This window comes from Gavialis gangeticus, unplaced genomic scaffold (genome assembly GCF_001723915.1).
Source record: "Gavialis gangeticus isolate Ggan-Ray unplaced genomic scaffold, GavGan_comp1, whole genome shotgun sequence".
NCBI classification, from domain to species: Eukaryota; Metazoa; Chordata; order Crocodylia; family Gavialidae; genus Gavialis; species Gavialis gangeticus.
The window spans coordinates 13,285,942-13,304,756 of record NW_017729015.1 but is presented as its reverse complement, the minus strand read 5'-3'; the positions used below and the strand labels follow the sequence as shown (position 1 = coordinate 13,304,756).

General features: G+C 47.4%; 1 protein-coding gene across 3 annotated transcripts in view; it reads right to left on the bottom strand.

Moving 5' to 3' along the window:
- The window catches only part of CSMD2 (CUB and Sushi multiple domains 2), a 795,490-nt gene that overhangs the window by 77,799 nt on the left and 698,876 nt on the right, over positions 1–18,815 (bottom strand). For all 3 annotated transcript variants that reach the window (XM_019512241.1, XM_019512243.1, XM_019512242.1), the window contains 5 exons: positions 13,405–13,485; positions 11,957–12,070; positions 10,011–10,199; positions 8,947–9,093; positions 6,055–6,243 (listed from right to left, as the gene is read on the bottom strand). In XM_019512241.1, coding sequence (XP_019367786.1) covers positions 6,055–6,243; positions 8,947–9,093; positions 10,011–10,199; positions 11,957–12,070; positions 13,405–13,485 — 720 coding nt within the window. The remainder of the gene's footprint in view (positions 1–6,054; positions 6,244–8,946; positions 9,094–10,010; positions 10,200–11,956; positions 12,071–13,404; positions 13,486–18,815) is intronic.

The following is an 18,815-nucleotide window of genomic DNA, read 5'->3' as shown; positions in this document are numbered from 1 at the left end:
CCCCGCCCCCCACGTTTCTTTTGGGGGTGGGGAAAATTTTTTTAACCCCCCCCCCCCCCCCCCAAAATCTGCAGATTTGGGTGAACTTAAACATTTTGCGATTTGGTGCTAACATTTGCCAAAATTATTTTGATTGGGAAAAAAAAAATTGGTAAAATAAAGTATTTCCCCTTGTTGTTGTCTAAAGGAACGGTTCTATGTTTTTCTAATCAAAACGATGTTGGAATTTAGATCTGTTTTTTTAAACTGATAACAACCCCCCAATTTCCCTCCCCCTTTCATTATGCTGAAAAATGTGGTGGTGGACAGGGACAAGACATACGTTTTTTTTTTAGTGGAGGATGGGGGTCAACCCTCAACCCAAACAAACTATTTGTCTGGTTACAAGCATCACTTGAGGCAAGCTCAGTCCTCCTCACCCGAGGGCTGGACTCCACGGTGCAAGGTCTGTCCGAACACAGTATAGTTCAAGACAGCTTAAAAGCTAAATAGGACAGACATCTGGAGGAAGACGCTCTATCGTCGCTCTACAGAGGCAGGAACTGAAATGTAGGAGGATGATGCGACTCAGTCAAAGAGCCGAGGTATAAACCTAGGTTTGGCGAGTCAGAATCCAAGACTTCGAGCACAAAGCCCCTTCCCTCTCTCCCCCTTTCCTGTTACTCTCTCTACAGGTCACGTAGGGTTGCAAAGGCAGAGCCAGCTGCAATATGGATCCCGCCCGGTGTCAAATGGGGAAACCCAAGTCATTTTGTTTCCTGTTGGTGGCGTGGCTTTCCACCACTAGAGGTGCAAGGGGCTTTTATCGCATTACCACCGTTTAGGCCGGCCAGCGTCTTAGCTCTGAATGCAATTACGCAGCACCTAGCCTGTGCTGGTCTTGTTAATAGGTGTGAGTAATTCAGCAGGCTGCTATTAGCAGGATCAGGCATATCCCTGGTTGAAATGATAATCACATGTATGTCACTTCAGCAAGCTAAGGAGGTTGGCGAATCTTTTACAAGCCTGGGTGTCTAGACTAGCAGCCTTGCTGAATACAAATTTCATTCAGAGGTGAAAGAAGCGGGCTTTGGAAATCCTTACCCTTTTAACTGTCATTTTATAATCCTTGCTTTGGTTATCATAGCCAATCAAAGCAATTGTGAAGAGGTATCCTCTACCCCAGCTGATTTCCTTCCTTTTTCCATCTCATCCTGTTTGCCTCCAGAAGTTTAAACGACTTGAAAATCTAAACAGGCCAGACATAAGTAGACTGGTAAAAGAAGGGACAAGAGATGGAGGAGTCTAGTTACTTCACTGAAAAGAGAGCTGTTGAAAGCAAAAGCGCTCACAAAATTCATCCAAGGCCCACGGCTGTCAGCAGAGGTTTGCCACTGCTTTTAAGGGTCTGATCCAAAGCCCAGCAAGCGAGAGTGAAACCAAGATGGTCCCCACTACCGAGAGAAACTGGTGCCTTACAGATAGGCAGCTCGAGGCAGAGCAAAGCTTTATATCGGCTCAGGCCTTCTGGTGTATTGACACCATTTCCAAGAAGGACTGACCTTGAGCTTGAGGCACCGTACTGAGATGCAGCAGAGCCTGATTCTACCGTAAGCCCTTACTATAATGAGAAAGAACATCATCATCCCCATTGATCAGATGTGGAAACTGAGGCATGGGGAGATGAAGCCCAGGAGTGTTCAAAGGGCCTGGAAGGAGCTAGATGCCCACCTGCCACTGAATGCCAGTGAAATGTCGACATGCAGCTAAGGCAGGGAGGTCACATTTCCCGGGCTCCCTGGGATCTGGAGCATGAGGCTCCTTGAGGTCCAAATCCAGACCCATCTCCAATGGTAAGGCAAGCAGCGACAGCTTTAACTGCTGCAGGTTCCTGAGCTGCAGAGATTAAGGACCTGACACTCACCCCTTGACTGCCAACACACATCCCCAAGGGGCTTCATATGCTGGAATTCAGTAATGGGCCTTGCCCCTGGACCACGATCCAGAAGTCCTGGCCCCTCCAGGAGCCATATGGTTGAGACCCCTGCCCAAAAGCATGCTTTACATGCAGTGCTACAACCAGCTCTCTCTTCGGCTGCCCAAGCTACTTTGCCTGTAGCAATCCATTTGATTTTATATGGAGACTCTCCATTGCATAAACCCAGTGCTGATGCTGAGGGTAGTTAAGAAGAATCCAGGCTATTCACGCCAGATGTAGTTAACTCAAAACTTCATTAAGCTACTAAAACCACCCCCACAAAACCCTAGCCTCTTCACATGCAGATGGCCAGGCTGAAATGCAAAGAGGAGCCCGTCACAGACGGCTAGCCGGACCTTCCAGTGATGTTTGCTTTGCCACGTGGGCTCTTGAGCCCTGCTCTCTGCAGCAGAATGATGTCCCTCTTTGCAAATCTGGCATCGTCCAGCAGGATTATTAAGTCTTTATTTACCAGGTTCGGTACAGAGCAGAGTGGCTCGGTTTTCTGCAATAAACTCGCCATCTGCTCTGCAAGTGCATTACCCAGGTTCACTAGCGGGTGCCACGAGCCAGGAGAGACAGGGAAGTGGATGAAATCTAGGATTCATTTCCAAGGAAAGCTAAGTCAACATTTATCTGGGAGAGACTCATCCGGAGCCTAACAGGAAGGATAGAGGGAGCTGCCGGGGGGGGATTGGAGAACTGCATTTGCGTGGAGCAAGCGTGCCAGGAAAGGCTCTGATGGCAAACATGCAGCTGCCCAAAAAGACCCGAAAGGCAGAGCATAAAAGTAGATGGCAGAGGTAGAAGAAACATATTAGACCATCTCGCATCTCCCCCTTTCCCATGCCAATGCACAATTGCTCCCAGCAGAATATTTTTCACCACTTCCATAAATGTCAGCGAGGATGGAACGTGCAATAAAGATTATTTGGAGGGGATCGGGAAAGGGAGGAAGGATTATGAGCTGGCAGAAGAGAGCTATGGGAAATGTCATTTGCTAACTAGGCCATGTGTTTATGGGGACCCCAGTTCCCATCCTCCTGACACAGCTGATTGTATGAGCAATTTATCCCATGTTGTGGGTCGAGTTCCCAAATCACTGCCATGTGGTGTTAGCTACTGGAAAAAAGAAGAGGAGCGGAGTACAGCCAGAAACAAAAGGTTGCCAGTTGGCTTGAAGAGAGCGACAAAAAATACATGTTGGAGTTTATGTAGCCGCACTGGGCAGCAAACACAAGCCAGCAATGCATCCGATCTCTCTGAGGCCAGATGGGGGAGCTGCTCCACTGTGAATCCTTATGCTACCCAGCCAAGACTATCCCGTTATCTGGTACCGTAGATCTCAAAGCACTTCAGAGCAGCAGGCAAGTACCATGCTTCTTCTTATAAGCATGGGGAAGCAGAAACCATGGGAGAAAGAAAGAGACAGCCACCAGGACGCTGGAAGAACCAGTGGCAAAGACAAAGAGAGAACCCAGAAGTTTTGAGTCCGATCCTTACACCATGTGGGCACACTCTCACTTTCTCAGCAGTACCGTGCCTAATGACGCTGAGCTGGTGGCCGACTAAGCTGATAAAAGCCAGACCCAGCTCACCTATCAGGTATTTAAGTGATATTCAGGCATCAAAGTCTCCACGTGGTTTTCAACTTCAGCCCCTGAACATCTGTTGCTTTTGTAATGCAACTTCATCCCTACCTTCAGCACCAGTCCTGAGAAGTGGTGAGGAGGATGAGAAAGGGCGACCCACCTTTTGTGTTGATGGGCTTTTCGTGGACTCCAGCAGAGTGGAACAGGATTGCAATTAAATATTAAAAGACAACGAAGTAGCACTTAGACACCTAAGAGGTGCAATAGGATTTGGCCCTTAAAGCTAAGAAATATTAACTACCTGGGGTGTGGCTTTGCTGTAACAAGATCCCAACACTTAATTCTTGCTTCTTAAGGTACCAGATGGAAACTCTTTACGGCAAGCTTAATGCACTGCTCACGAATGACAGTTGCCATGACAGCCACCGGTGCTGGGAACTGTCTTGCAGTGCGATTCAGCTGCTCCATTCAGACACGTGCTCTTTCTGCGCCCCCCTTTATGCTGAATGCTTTTGCCCCACTCTGTCCCCGGCCCGCGCCCTGCTAGCGGCACAGGGTGCAGCCTCTTATGCTGTTTGTAGCTCGGGTCACCCTGCTCCACGCACCTGTCTGCCAGCACCAACTCTGCCAGCAATCGAACTGTGAGCTGCCCCTCAAATCAGAGTCAGTGGGGATCCAGACTGCGTATTTGCAGTAGCCCTCCAGCCTACTTCTTTGTAAAGTCCCAGGGGCTAATGACAGCCCAAATTAGGAGATTGAAAAGGAGGCAGTTGTGCATCCACCTACTGAAAGACAATGGACATTGGGTGCTTCTCTCCCTACCTAGACCTCAGGAACCCCCGTTAGGATATAAGCTCAAGGGGGCATCTTCAACTGTCTGAAGCTGACTAGTTGACCGGAGCGCCCACATCACAAACCACCCTCCGAGGCTGCTCAACAAAATCAGGGAAACCCGCTTGTATCATTCTTACTAGTGCCTGCCTTCCTTATGGGATGTTTTGCATTGCAATTCAAAGCTTCAACCAAGAAGAAAATCACCCTGTATTTTCAAAGCATTCTGACCTGTTATAAAATTTGTTGTAAAACAGTTGTAAAAAAAAATCTATCTATCTATAGATATATATAGATATATCTATCTATCTATCTAGATAGATAAATATCTATATCTAGATAGATAGATCGATTTTTTTTTTTTTGGTGAAATCCCCCCCTCCCCTGTTTCCCAGAGTGACACATCAGTGACACTGTTGTCTCAACTTGGCTCTGTGAAATGCAGAGCACTTCAGCTGTCACCACAGCCAGCTCTTTATCCAAAATGGGACAAATGAATGCAGAGCCCTAGATGTGGAGGTTATACATGAGTGTAAGAGATTCAGGAGTACAAGTGGAGCTTTTGTTCCTAATTCATTTAGGCTGTTTTGTAAAGTCCACAGTAAACTCCCCTGGATTAAGGTGAAGGAACAATGCACGTGGGCATGAGAGCAGCTTGCCCAAGCTGTGCCGGTTTCCAGAGCAGTCAAGGCAACGTTTAATCCCTGGCATTAAATTCCCTTGGAACATTCCACAAAGAAACATTCAAAGCAATTGGAAAAAACTTCATCAGAACGGAGATGAATATTTTATCAACAGAGAAACAGGGACTGGATTGAAAACAGGTGCAAACAGAAAGCAAATGTGCAAGTGGGGACCAAGAGAGAACTAGGGCAAAATTCAGAGCCAGGAGCACAGCTGGACAGCGTGTGCCCTGGGTGGGAGCCCTCCAGACTACTTGTTTTTAAAGCGCCAGGGGCCTAATGACAGCCCAAATTAGGAGAAGATTTAAAAGGAGGCAGTTGTGTGTCCACCTACTGAAAGACAATGGAAATGGGGTGCTTCTCTCCCTGCCTGGACCTTAGGAACCCCCCTGTTAAGATATAATACGATCAAGGGTGGCAGCTTCCACTGAGGCTCGACTGTCCGAAGGCCATTTGAAAAGCCCGCTGTGTCCCTCCATCCAGGATGGGCTGCACCTTTCTCCAGGGAACAAACGCTCCTCCACCATGGGCCTTGGAGAAGGTGAGACACCACCACACTTTTTACAGGTTAGCTTGATCCATCAACCCAGGCCAGAGGACAACCCCAGAAGGTGACCCCCATTCTCAGGCTGGTGAGCAGTTGCATGCATCACTTCAGCATGGCTGATGGGATAGGAAACCATTTATAAGGATCAGGGGAGGGTACTCGCCTGGTCCCTTGTGCACCTCCCAGCCTACTTTGGCCAGAGCAATTGCCTCTCCTCTCCCTGCCTGCTGACTCGCGTTTGGACAAGATGAACACTCCCTGCCGTCTGCAACCAGCCGCACTCAGAGCGGGCGAACAAAGGTGGTAACAGTGCAGCCCTTTCTTTTTTTCTTGGTCTATATGCAGTCAAAACTCCCATTAAATTCAGCGCTTTGTCTGACTTACAACTGAAAAAGACAGTGAGGGTTTGGGATCCCAATAGTAATGCATTCGCCTTTTCCCCACCTTGACACAGAGGGATGGCTTCATTCCAGTGGTAATAGCCTTGAGGGTGCCGCAAGCAGGTGGCGACGCTGTGGCCAACGAGACGGTAGCCTGCATCGCAGCCGAATCGGATGGTACTGCCTGGCAGCATCCCAGCTTGGCTGAGAATCGAGCCGTGGAGAGGGGGTGGAGGAAGGCTGCAGTATGGAGCTGGAGGATGGGGAAAAGAAATAAAACACACATCTCAGAACAAAAGGAGGCAGCATGTCGAGACAGATTCTCCCCTCCACGCGTTGTGGTTACATGATGTTTGATTTAAGCCAAAGTCTGATAGGAAACAGAGAGGTTGCAAAGGAAAAAAAAATTACACACACACAATAAAGGAAAAGGAGGTAATGTTGCAGAGTCAGGAACTGGTGTTACTCACAGCACCAGCTGAGAACCCACCGTCCCTGCTAGTGATTTCCACCAATATTTGGACCAGGTTATAACACTACAATGAGTCCTGAGTAAAGCCACAGTGCACACTTGTGCTGCTCCAGCAGCAGATCTGGGGTAGGGGGGTGTGCGGGAAGGTGAGACCTTTTCACCCTTGATTACCCCCTTGTGCAAGGGTGGGTGGAGGGAAGTAATTTGCTCTTGGCCTGTGTCAGGTGCCTTCTCCCTTTTGCAGCGGGTTAGCGCTGCTGCCTGGCATGACGGGAGAACGGAGTTCAGGCTCTGCTCTTCCACAGAGCAAAGGGAGCAGCAAGGCACCAACATAGCTTCTTCTCCTGTACTGTTTCTTGCAACAGTCCCACCTTCCCCAGCCTGCCCCTAATAATTAATGGTCTAGTCCTGTGAGGTTCTGGGCGTCCCGGATTCTTGTTGAAGCCATTGTGAACTGAGGGCTGTCAGCACCACTCAGGACCGAGCCTTGCCAAAGCTCTGTGGAGGTAGCGAGGGGGGGGATATTGCCTTGAATACCTGAAAGCATCTAAAACTCAGCTGATTGCAGGTTTTGTTATGAGCAAGAACTGTCAGCCTGTAGGTCACACAAACCCTATGATCAAACCTGAGGCCAGATCACCGCTTCATAAAAGAAAACTATTGAAAAAAAAAAAATCCCTTGCAGTACTCTGAAGTGTTGAAAATCCTGCTGATTACCACCCGGGGGCCGCAGGGTCTGAAGCAATTCCCGTAGGATTTCTTTTTATATGGGAAAATAAGCAAAATGCACCATTTGGAAATGGATTTGGAGACAAATCAGATGAAACTCAATGAGCCCAAATGAGCTCTGCTTCCGGTTTGTGGCTCCTCAGTGGAGATCAGGGACAGAAATTAAAAGGAAAAGTTCCAACCTCCCCACCCCCAGACAAGCAAAACTTCCAAGTTTCACTTTGGCTTGGGAAATTCAGGGTAATTTTTGGTACTGAAATATTAATTAATCCATTTACTGAGTAATGCTGTTACTTATTTATAGTATGCATGCAAGCTCCCTCTCTGGTTTTATGACTTTCATTAATTAAAATGCGTTAAGTTCCAGAAAAATACTCATTAATGTTTAGGAATTCTTAGTAAACACGCTGCATCCGGTAAGTGTTTTATGCCGAAAGAGTAATTAAAGCTTCCTCTCTTAAGATCCTGACCTTGTTCCTTTGAGAGCATGGACAAAAACACCCATCAAGGCTTGAATGGGAGGAGAATTTGACCCTAATATTGAGCTTTGAGCACTGTAATGTAAGTCACTGTTCAGGCACCAAACAGTTTTTAAGAGGTTTTATGCTTGCGGTGTTAACCACCAGGTGTCTCAATACTACCTAATCTATTCTACAATCTAATAACATGGCATCCAAGCCACCTTTAATTGAATTCAGGTCGGCAGGGCACTATTCTGGGGACTACATTGCTTCTTCGAGGCATAAATCAATGGTTTAGACCTGTACATCAGGTAGTGCTCCCTTAGGTTAAATTCACCGGCACACCAAGTCAGCAAAAAGCTTGCGCTCACCTTAAGTCCTTAAAATAGTGACTAAGTAGATCCTGAGTAATATCGAACTACTACTCAGTAGTATTAGCAGTAGTTAAAGTCCATAAAATAGTGACTAAGTAGCTCCTGAGTAGTACACAGGCTAGGCAGGCCCCGCCATGAGTGGAGGATTTCCATTTGTGCACAGCTGTGCAAAGCCCGTCTTACTTAATTTAAGACGGTGCAACCCTTTTCTCATTTTGATTGTGCATATTTGTATGGGCCCTGCTACACGTTCAAATTCAAGCTAGATAAAAAACAGCTATGGAGTCGTAACATGTTTTCGAGTGCTATTATTATAGTTGGCTGGCTCTTTTTAGAGCCAGAGAGTCATTTTTATCATGCGATAATTATTTTGCATGTGTGGCTGGTCTAAATTTATTGCGCAATTAACCAGTTAATCGTGGGACGATGACTACTTTGCACTTGTGGCCAGTCTTTCTTTTCACATGTGGCCGGCCTATGTTTATTGCATGATTAGCCAGTTAATTGTATAATATATGTAAATGTGTAGAAAATGCCTCTAGGCATGTGTGAGAGCCTTGAATTTGTGTCCCCTCCTTTTTCCTGCACAGTCAATGTTTCTTGGGTAGACCCCAGCCAAAACAGTCCACTTTGCATTGGACACCAGACATAGACCCTGTTTTTCTCCAACGCAGTGAGGTCAAAACGAGACAGTCTTGGGGCTGAAATCTTCTCTGGCCGTGGCATGGTGCATCACAGTACATGCAAAGCTTCTCGCTGCTGCACACTGACAAAGCCCCCAGGCACGAGAGATGCTGAAGCCCCTGATGTGGTCCATGGGTGTAGGTCACCAACCCCTGACTTAACTATTAAAAGCAAGGGAAGGGAGGCAGTCAAGGGACTGGACAGGTGGCCATTTCTGGCTTCTGCTCAGTACTCACCGGAGTAGCGGATTTTAAAGCCCTTTCTGTTGTAGGCATGGTCGGAGGACCAGCGGAGGTAGACCCTATTTCCAGTACTGGTGACCATCAGAGGAGCAGAGTAATTTCCACTTAGAGATAGCAGCAGTGCACTCTGGCCAGACGGACCTTTACGAAAGGATTGGAAAGTTGAAAGTTAGGGTTGGTCCACAGCAACAACCCTCCCACTCCACAGAGGTCACTCCCTGTCTGACACACCGGCACCTGAAGCCAGATACATTTTGACCCATGGCATAAAACATCCAAACACCCCTTGGAGATGCCCAGAGATGCAGGCAGAGGGGGACTCAGTTCAGCGATCCCCCTGAAGTCAACCTGGCTCCTGGTTCTGCATCCCCTCTGCAAAACGCACATCACTGCTGCTCCAGGTATGTAAGCCAGAGCCTTGATGTGAAATTCTGGCTGTAGTGGAGTCAAATGCAAGAGGGCCAGGGCCTCACTGCTCCTGAGAAGCACTGTCTGGTACAGAGTGGGTTGCACGGAGTTGCAGGCACAGTGAGTACCGCGTTCTGGGTTAAGGCTGCATTTCTGTGATCCCTGAAAAAAGTCACCCAGCTAGGATACTCCTGAGAACCCAAATATTGGCTCCTAGCAGGGGGAGCCGATTGCCTAGCATACAGTTCAGGGCTGTAGCCTTGGACTGGTTTGGTATAATTTCATTTCTCCTCTCAATCTGTCTCCCCCCGGCATCCTTGCCCCACACCGCTTTTCTCTTTAAGACCTCCTTTAACTGCTCCCCTTCCCCATGTAGAAAGTCCCCCCCTCCCCAGTCAAATCACTGTTCTTCCCTCCCCCAGGAAATCAAACCCAACCACTAGCTTCTCGATGGACTACCGTGCTACGCAAGCACAGTTGCCCTCAGGGAGAGATTTCTTCAGGTACAGCAGAGGGCCATGGGCACTGCGGTGGAAAAAATTCAGTGCAGGATGGTGGGAACACACGAAGGACCACGCTCCGTCCTACCGCTCCCCTTGTATCCACCCCTTTCCTGGCCCACAAAAGACATTGCCAGAGGGAGTCATTACCGTCAAAGATCTCAAACTCGTCATACTGCTTCTCGCTCAGGAAGTACTCAATGATCAGGGAGATGTTGTATCCGGGCTCCACTTTGACCACCCAGGAACAGGTCTGGAAATGAGGGTAACTTCCCAGGAAGCTTTGGCTGAGGATCACACCAGTGGAGTCCGTCAGAACCTCATTCATCGGGCAGTGGACTAAAAGACATAGAAACAAGAAAGCACAGAAACTAAGGCCTCCTTTCCAGCACCAGGTGGAAGCAATCACAAGGAGCCAAGGCCAAGCCTTTCAAAAATAGGTGAGGGAAAATAATGGGGAGGTCTTCAAAATGGGACTGAAGCTCCTGGGTTCAACTATCTTTCACTAGGACTGGAGCACCTCACTTCCTTGGGCTCCTCTGAAACGTCCAGGTCTCAGTTGGACCTCGGCTCCTAAGGAAGCGGGCTGTTTTTATAACAGTGCTCAGCGCCATTAAGATTTGGAGGAAGCCAGATGTGCCCAGACGCACATCTGTGTCACTCTGATCCTATGACTGTCAAAGTCAATGGAGTTGCACCAGCATGAAAGTGGAGTAACGTAGGTTTGGATTATGCCCTCGTTACACGAGGGACCTTTCATTTGAGGATCTGAAGCTCGGTGCAATTGTTCCCATCACAACACCCCTCCTGTGACCACGCAAACTTTATTTTGCCTATTTTACAGAATGGCCAAGTGAGGCACAGGCAACACTTGTTGAGCTGGTGGTAGCAGGGGGATTAGAAGCCAGGAGCCCTGAATTTGGGAGGAATTGTGAGACCATATCCTATCTCAGAACAGTTGAAACATCTGTAGACCCTGGGTTTAAAAACAGAAAACAAAACGTCCCCCCAAACCTAATCCAAGAAAGAGAGCTTGAACAAACTAAGCAGAAAAGCATTGCTTGAGAGGATATTTAGTTATCTATCTAGCCATCCAGCCAGCGACTGCGTCTTAAACCATAGTGAGCACTGAATAGAGATTAAAGAAAAAAGCCAGTGTCAGCCAGAAGAACAGTGTATTCTTTCCGAATCCTTAATCCCTTCAGTGATTTTTTGACATCCAGAAATTGGTGACCAGATGTAATTTAAGCAGTCCCCTTACCCTCAGGGCTAACAACCACTAGTAAATAATTGAATGACCTCCTGTTCTCTCCTTCAGCTTACCCTATCCCAGAGAGAGAATAGACCTGTAGAAAAATCTCCCATTATATGTCAAAATGTTCAGATGGGGGAGAAAGAAGATGAGATAATCACTGCTGGAATGAAAAAAAGGAAACCCGTCAAAAGACATCAGCAAGATAAAGAAAATACCATTGTAGCGTGGAGGCATCTTTGAGATGCTTCTTCAAGGGTGCGCGGTGCATTGCACCATGCTCAGGGCATTTTTTTTCCCCCTTGTGACACATTAATAAGGAACCCGTCGTTCACAGGTTCGGCCCTCAGGAAGATTCCCCATTGCAGCAGTCAGCTCCTCTTTGCTGCCACTGTTCACATATCACCGGCCAACGGTCAGAGAGGCCTTCTTCTCTCCCAGCAGAAGGATGCTTGGGTTGTGCAGCCAGATGCCAATGTCAAGAAGTGCCTGCAAAGGCGGTATTCTGGCTGCTGTTCAGAACAGCGCTCAAGTGCTTTCCTGAATTGCAGCCTCCGAGGGTGTCTCTGGGCTACCCAATGTCAGACAAATTCGCTTGGTCAGTGCTGAGCCCCCGTATCACCCAATGAAGTTGCAGAGGCTGATGGAAACCAGTGACAGAGGATTTCCCATAGCATTTATGAGATTTCAAAGCCTGTATCAGCCCCAAGATATATATTTTGATTATATCCCTGGCACTGCTCAGGACCAGCCTGGGAAGTGGATGGAGACGGCACCCCCAGAGAATACCCATTCCCTGCAGCCCAGGGAGAAAGTCTTTGCTGATGTGTTGGAAGCCACTGACCTTCACAGGTGGGTGGAGGACCTTCGAACTGGAGATGAGTGCCTAGCTTGCAGGTCAGGATTTCATTTCCAACCAAAGTAAAACCAGGGAGACATCTGTATCTCACAATGTCACCTGAGGAAGAAAAGCAGAAAGGCAGAAGGTCTCAGCTAAGGAGAAGGCTTGGCTTACAAAGGAGTAAGTGCACTGCTGCGCACAGGGGACAGCGCTGCAGTTGGGCTCTAGTCCTTGAGTGACCCAAGGTCTTCCCTCTGCTATTACAGGAGCTGGCTCACATGTGTGGACTGCTGGGGTCCCCGTGCAATAGCTGCAGAATCCAGCTATTTTATTCTGTGGAAATACAAATCCACATGGCTGAAAATTGCCCCTATTCAGGATCACTTCTGTCTTCCTTCTGCGCCATCCTAGGCCATGGTTTTAAGGAGGGAAGCGATATTATATGCCCTCTGCATGAGGCTGAATTTCAACCATGCTGAACACCTGCCCAGAGATGTCACGGCCTTTCAAAAAGCCAATGCCACACGCTCCCGGCTTCCTTTTGCTTCTTGTACCACCATAAATCCTGGGGTGGGCATCCGTGATGCACACACCAGACACAAATCCAGCTCACTCCTCCTTAACATTATGGGGTAACATGCAGGATTACAGATGGATAAATTATGTGGGAATATTGGGAGGTAAAAGTATATGCAACCCATGGACTATATTCTCAAGCTGGCATTAAACTGGTGTCCCCCTCCACTGATTCTGATGGGGTTATGTTGTTTCCAGTTGAGCATCTGGGCCAGGGGAAGCAGATGTTGTGAGAACAGTGGCTTTTTTACTGTGGCTGCTTTTCTGATTGCAGCCAGGCTTTCAAAGCAGGTGCAGTGCTGGGCAGAACAGAAAATGCAAAGAGCTCAGGGCACAGGAAAGAAAAGGACTTAAAAAACCAACAAGTCTCCACCTTCCACGCCTTGTATTATCCTAAATGCCTCAAATATCTTAAGGCTTCAAGATATTACAGAGGCAAACGGCAGTGGCGTAACTGAGGTGGGAGCGTAGAAACACCCATGACCCCGGCAGTGACTGATTTGACCCTACAGCAGACAGCACTGCCCTGGGCCTGCCCTGGGTGCAGATTTGTGCTGCTACACCTCTGGCAAATAGCTCTGTGAGCTTCTAACCAAGAATTGGCCTTTTACAAATGAGCCCTTGCAGCTATACCAATAAGGATAGAAATTCCAAGAACTATCAAATCCATCTCATTCAGGGCAGAAGCCAGGTACCCAAAAGGGTCAAGCCTCCCCACACCAAATCATGTGAAACAGCATAATTAGATGCTTTAATAGGCTCTTCTGAATCATATGACATCGGAAACAAGGGACCGGTCTCCAGGGAGCACTGATGCATTGATGCCGCCTATCTTGTGCGGGTGGAGGGTGAAAGAGCAGGTTGGAAGATGCTACCTATGTTAAATTCTTCATTCGCCGTGATGATTTCAGCATTGGGAACAATGGTTGGACGATGGCACCTGGAGAGCTGATAGGCTGAAAAAAGGAAAGAAGAGCAGATGTCAGTGTGTGAAATTGCTTCCAATGGGAGATGAGACTTTTACGGACAAGGCACGTACAAGCCTAATAACAGCTCAATGTTTTGCAAGAATCCATCTCCCGAAAATAAATTGCCACTGCTCTGAGAATTGAGAGGGAGTGAGAGGGGAGTCCAGAAATCATGCTCTACCCTAGTTGCTATAATATCTGGGCACCTCACAATATCTCTGCGACTTAGGAAAGGGCTGTTAACTCTGTTAACTGAGGTCATGCAAGAAGTCTATCATGGGGAGTGAACACACACCTTCCAAGCACTTGGGTAGGGCTATAGCCACTAGACCATCCTTCCTCTTCCTTGGTAGCCCCAGGGATAGGAATGATGTTACTTCTGATGCTTTATGAGAGAAACCATCTGTACCAGTTGGCAGTCAGTTTTGTGCTTTTCTGCCCCCAGTATATAAACAGTATGATCCATCTTGCAATATTTCAGCTGGGGCCAGCCCCTATCAGTGCCCGGCAGAGCCAGAGTGAGCACTGAGATCGCTAATGGACACCAACATACCTGGAGGCTGGAAAAGTACAGGTGAGGACAAGGACAGCTCAATCCCTCCCTCATCTGATTTTGCAAAATGGGTTCCTGGGAAGTGTGCTGTGCTCCCACCTTGGACAGCACTTGCTGTATAACCACAATGGGAGAAGCCTTGGAAGGAGGACAGCAAGGAACCCTCCCTAGCTGGGCTGCTGCTGTTTGCTCTCTTCCCGAGCGGCTTTGGTTTGCATAGGATCCCATCTGTAGCAGATTGCAAGCTTTCCAGAATCCAAAGCCATTGGGAAGCAAGTCTGTAATCAGCATGCAGAGCCCTTGTGTGCCCAGTCAGGGTCATCCCCATTCGACGGGCAGAGAACGGCAACCGATGTTTGCTTGCGTGACTCATGCTGCGATGCGAACGCGGTGCACAGATTTTGCAAACCTGGGTAGACGATTCGAGGCAATCTCATGGGAATTAGGTCAATCCTGCAAGAGGGAAGCCTTAGACTGCGCTGAAGCCAAGTCAATAATTCTCGATGAATCATTATTCAGGCACTGCATTTTTTTGCTGCCTGTTCTTATCCTGGAACGGAGGTTGAAAACCCCCCTCATTTATTTTTAACTTGGAATTATTCATTAGTTTCTTCTGCAAATAATTCCTGGGGTGCGAGCAGTTTGAATTTCAAATACCATCGAATCTGCAACGTACAATGAAACAGATGCCAGTCGCCTATCTGGACCTGACGTAAAACCACAGAGCGGATTTGGAGCGATTGGTTCAATTATACATTCCTCCGCTGGTGCCGTGTGGACACGTGCAAGACACACCTCCTCCAATCAGGGAACAGAAACGCCACCATGTGTCCCACTCACCTGACCAAACACTGGGCCGAGAGCAAAGTTTGCCATCAGCCAGCCAGCCTAAAATTAACTATATGGAAATATCCAGACAATTCAATAAAACAAATCTGCAATACAGAAGCCGATGAGGGTGAAAGATTTCAGCCGCTGCTGCTTAGAGAAAACTCGCAGGGACGGTGAGAGTGGTGAAATCACCCATCGAGTTTTGAATGAATATTCAATGAAAGCATTTACTGTTCTTTGCTCAGCTCTGCTCCGAATCTTCACTCCTACAGTCTCCTAACCCAGGATAAGTGTAAATCTCTCAGCAATGTATTTCAGCCTATTAATCCCAGACACTGGTCATCTGCATTAGTGTTAAATCTCACTAATTCAAACTTTATGTGCAACAGCAGGGCTGGCTGTAATGACACTCCGGAGACTTTTTTTTTAAAAATAATTTAATTAAGTATTTAAATATGAATTCAGGAGCTTAGGTTCAAATGACTATATGTGAAATCTTACCCCACATCTACTCTGTGCTCCCGTTTCCCCATCTATAAAGTGGAGGTGGCGGGGGGCAAAATAACTGTGTCCTATTTCACCAGGGAGGTGGAGACTCTAGCACTGCTGATAAATATTTATAAAGTGCTTAGGAAGACTCGGATGAAAGGGGTGATTTTTCTTTTTTAAACTGGTGCACAGGCTAAAGGCTGCATATGGCCCTACGTTAGCAAAATTAAAAACCAGTAATAGCGTAATGAGCTAAATTCAAGCAGAGGAGATCATAGGGGACTGTCAGGTCTGTAATTTCGAGAGAGAGCTTCCACACAAATTCTTTGCAACCTACTGCAAAAGCACAATGAAATGGTTGAACTAATGAGCAAGAGGAGAAGGCATATTGCAGGGATCTGGGCCAGTTGAACAGGCAAACCTGTCACTCCTCCCACCAAGCTTTCTCGGTCACGCTGGACCAGGGGGGAGAGAAGGGAAGGAAATGCAAGGGAATTTCCTGTTAACTGGGGTTTTTTCCCCAGCTCTGAGAGATAAGCAGATGCTTTAAGACCCCATATGCTCCTTCGCTTGTATGCTTTGCCCCTAGATGTAGAGAAGATGCTTCCTTTACGCCTGACAGAAAACAAAGGGTGGAAAGGCCTCCGGAAAAAAAGAGCAAAGGTCTCTGAATGTGCACCTGACCTCTGCTTCAATGGCCAAAGCCACCTGCTGACAGAAGGACCTCCAAGATTAGTGGCAGAATGGGCCCTTGGCAGTGAGATGGGACTCCACCTTGAGAATCCCACCTTGACCCTCCTTAAAGATACCCAGTTTTCAGAAAGAGCAAAACAACCATAGTGTGAGAATGAGGCCCCTTTCTGTGCCCCTGGCCCACTGGATGTCTTTGACAAGTCTCTTCATCACCATTTCCTATTGCAAGCTTTGCCTCCTCTATATAGGGATTGCAAGTATTTGGGGAGAGGGGTCCCTCTGATATGCTCCCTTTGCACGTTCTCAGAATAATAGAGCCCTGATCTCAGCTAGGACTTCCAGGTGTTCCTGGAATACAAATACTTCCCCATCCCACCCGAGCTCTTTCTGGCCAGACAACTATGAAGTGGCTTGGAGACTGCAGCAGTGAATTAATCCCTTTTACTCTGAAATAAGAAAACCGGTGAAAAGCCAAAAAAGCAAAAAGAGCCCTTTCGGTAGGGAGAAAAATATCATTTGCAAGCTTTTATATGACTGTTTGACAGTGTAGGAAAAAAAAGAATTAAATGCTATTTAAAAAGTGCTTGACAGCATCTATTTAAGTGGAGAGAGAACCTAGCATTTGGAGCATTACTCTCTGTTCCTTAAATGGGCCATATTTCAATGCAGGGCTATGATTAAGATGGTTTCAGCATCTGGATAGCAGGGTGCCAATAAAGCTGACTTCAAAAGCACCTTGATTTGTTTCCACCAAGATGAATCAGGGTCTTTGTCCCTGGAGCACTGCAGAGACCCACCAAGAGTTACTGTGGCAACAATACCCTTCCCCAATATGTTCACACAGGAAACCATGCTGCCACCTGTTTCATAATGGGCAAACCAAGGATGTTGCACCAGGATTATCTGCCTTTTAGGGCTCCTGGGGTGCCTTCACTCTCTCTCTTTCCCCTCCTCTCTCTTTTTGAAACAGGGTATGTCCCTTCAGAGCAGTTCTTTTAAGCAGCTGCTGTTGGTTCACAATTCCTGTGGCTTTGTTGGGATGTCTCGTGTGCCCCAGATCGGAGCACACACAAAGCAAAACCATTCTGATTTCACTTGCACGGATGCAGATCCAAGACAAAGGCAATGGCACTCAATAGACTTACTGCAGATCTACGCTGGTAGAAGACTAGCCCTGTGTCAGAGCGAACCGGAGCAGAGCAAAATGTGACCCCAAACCTGATCATCCCCTCTTGCGTGCATGGAGAACACACAGGTCATGCTGAGTCTGATTTTCCAGAAGGGTGTGTGTAACTGTAATACCACCTGAAGTCAACATGTGGTCTCCCAGGCCATCGATAGACATTACATTTTAATCTGGACTACAGCCGTCATTATATACACATGGATGTCTGTCATCCGAATTAAAACTGGCTCCAGTCTGAATTAACTAATCCTCATCGAATGAGGATTAAAATTAATGCGGACCAGGGCAGTTCAAAATGGGCCATTTAAACGTTATTAATCAACATGTCTGTACGGTGTTGCTTTTAGGAAAAAAACATGCTTAGAAACTCAGCAGATAGGCATTGTAAAGATCAGTCCTTGGAAGGGAAACTCAGTTGGGTTTCTGCAACTCAACAGAAGCTATCAGGCACAGGTAACACCTTTGCATAGTCAAATGTGCCAACAACACCTCACCATGACTAAGTATCAGTATCCTAAGTCCCCAGCCCTGCCCAAGCACACAGTCCTGGTCTGAGCTCCCTTTCCACCCACCGCATCCCTCCCTACATGTTAGCTCATGGTCATCAGTGCTCAGGTCAACTCTACCCATTAAGGCTTCTGGAACAGCACTTTAGATAATGGTCAGTAGGTTTGTAACAATGCACCAGTGCTTAAACAAGCTTATTATCACTTCCTAGGGTGCTGACAGACATGGAAAACCCCCCCCAAATAGTGCATTACCAGAAGAGGAATCACATCAGTTTGACCTGGCTCCCCAGTGCCCGTATGGCTTGTGCCCTTCAGCGGGGCTTCCACACCTCAGTGGGGCTTTTTAGATAAAACAGCCAAAAAGTCCAGCTGAAGTGTGTGAGCTATACAGACACCAGGCAAGCCAGGTCAAACTCCTCTTCTGGGCATGCATTGTTTGGCATGGGGGTATCCTGAGCTGAAAGCAAAGAACTGGTTTGTGTTCCCACACATTTGTAAGCACCCCTAATTACTTCCAACCACAAGTGCTAAGCACAGAAGCCCATGAACAGACCCAATTTGCAGCCTCTGTGAAGGGGCTGATGGTCAATGATCATCTATTAACCCTTAATTCAAACTGTGGGATGCACATCAGTTAATACGGTTTAAAAAAAGAGTGAGCGCATGTACAAACGACCCTAGAGGTCTCTGATAATCAGGCTTACGTGTATATGTGTATTTAGTACCAGAGTTGAATTGTGGCTGGGCAGTAGTAGTAGCACTAGTATTAGTAGTAATAGTAAGAGGGGGAGTAGTAGTAGTAGCAGTAGCAGCGGCCTTTTGTTTCAGAGAAAGACAGTGTCTGAGCTTGGAAAAACAGATGTCTTTTGCCTCCTGTCCCAAAAATGAAGGTCATTCTTGCCCTCCAAGTGAAGGGTACCCTTGGTACAGAGCGATGTGGGGGGCTGAAACAACTGGGATTTGTCCTTGAAACACTCAGCATCAGCTGCTCAGGATAAGGGTTAAGCTACAGAAGTGGCAAAAGGGAGGTGCCCAAGGTTGAAAAGGGTAAAGGATA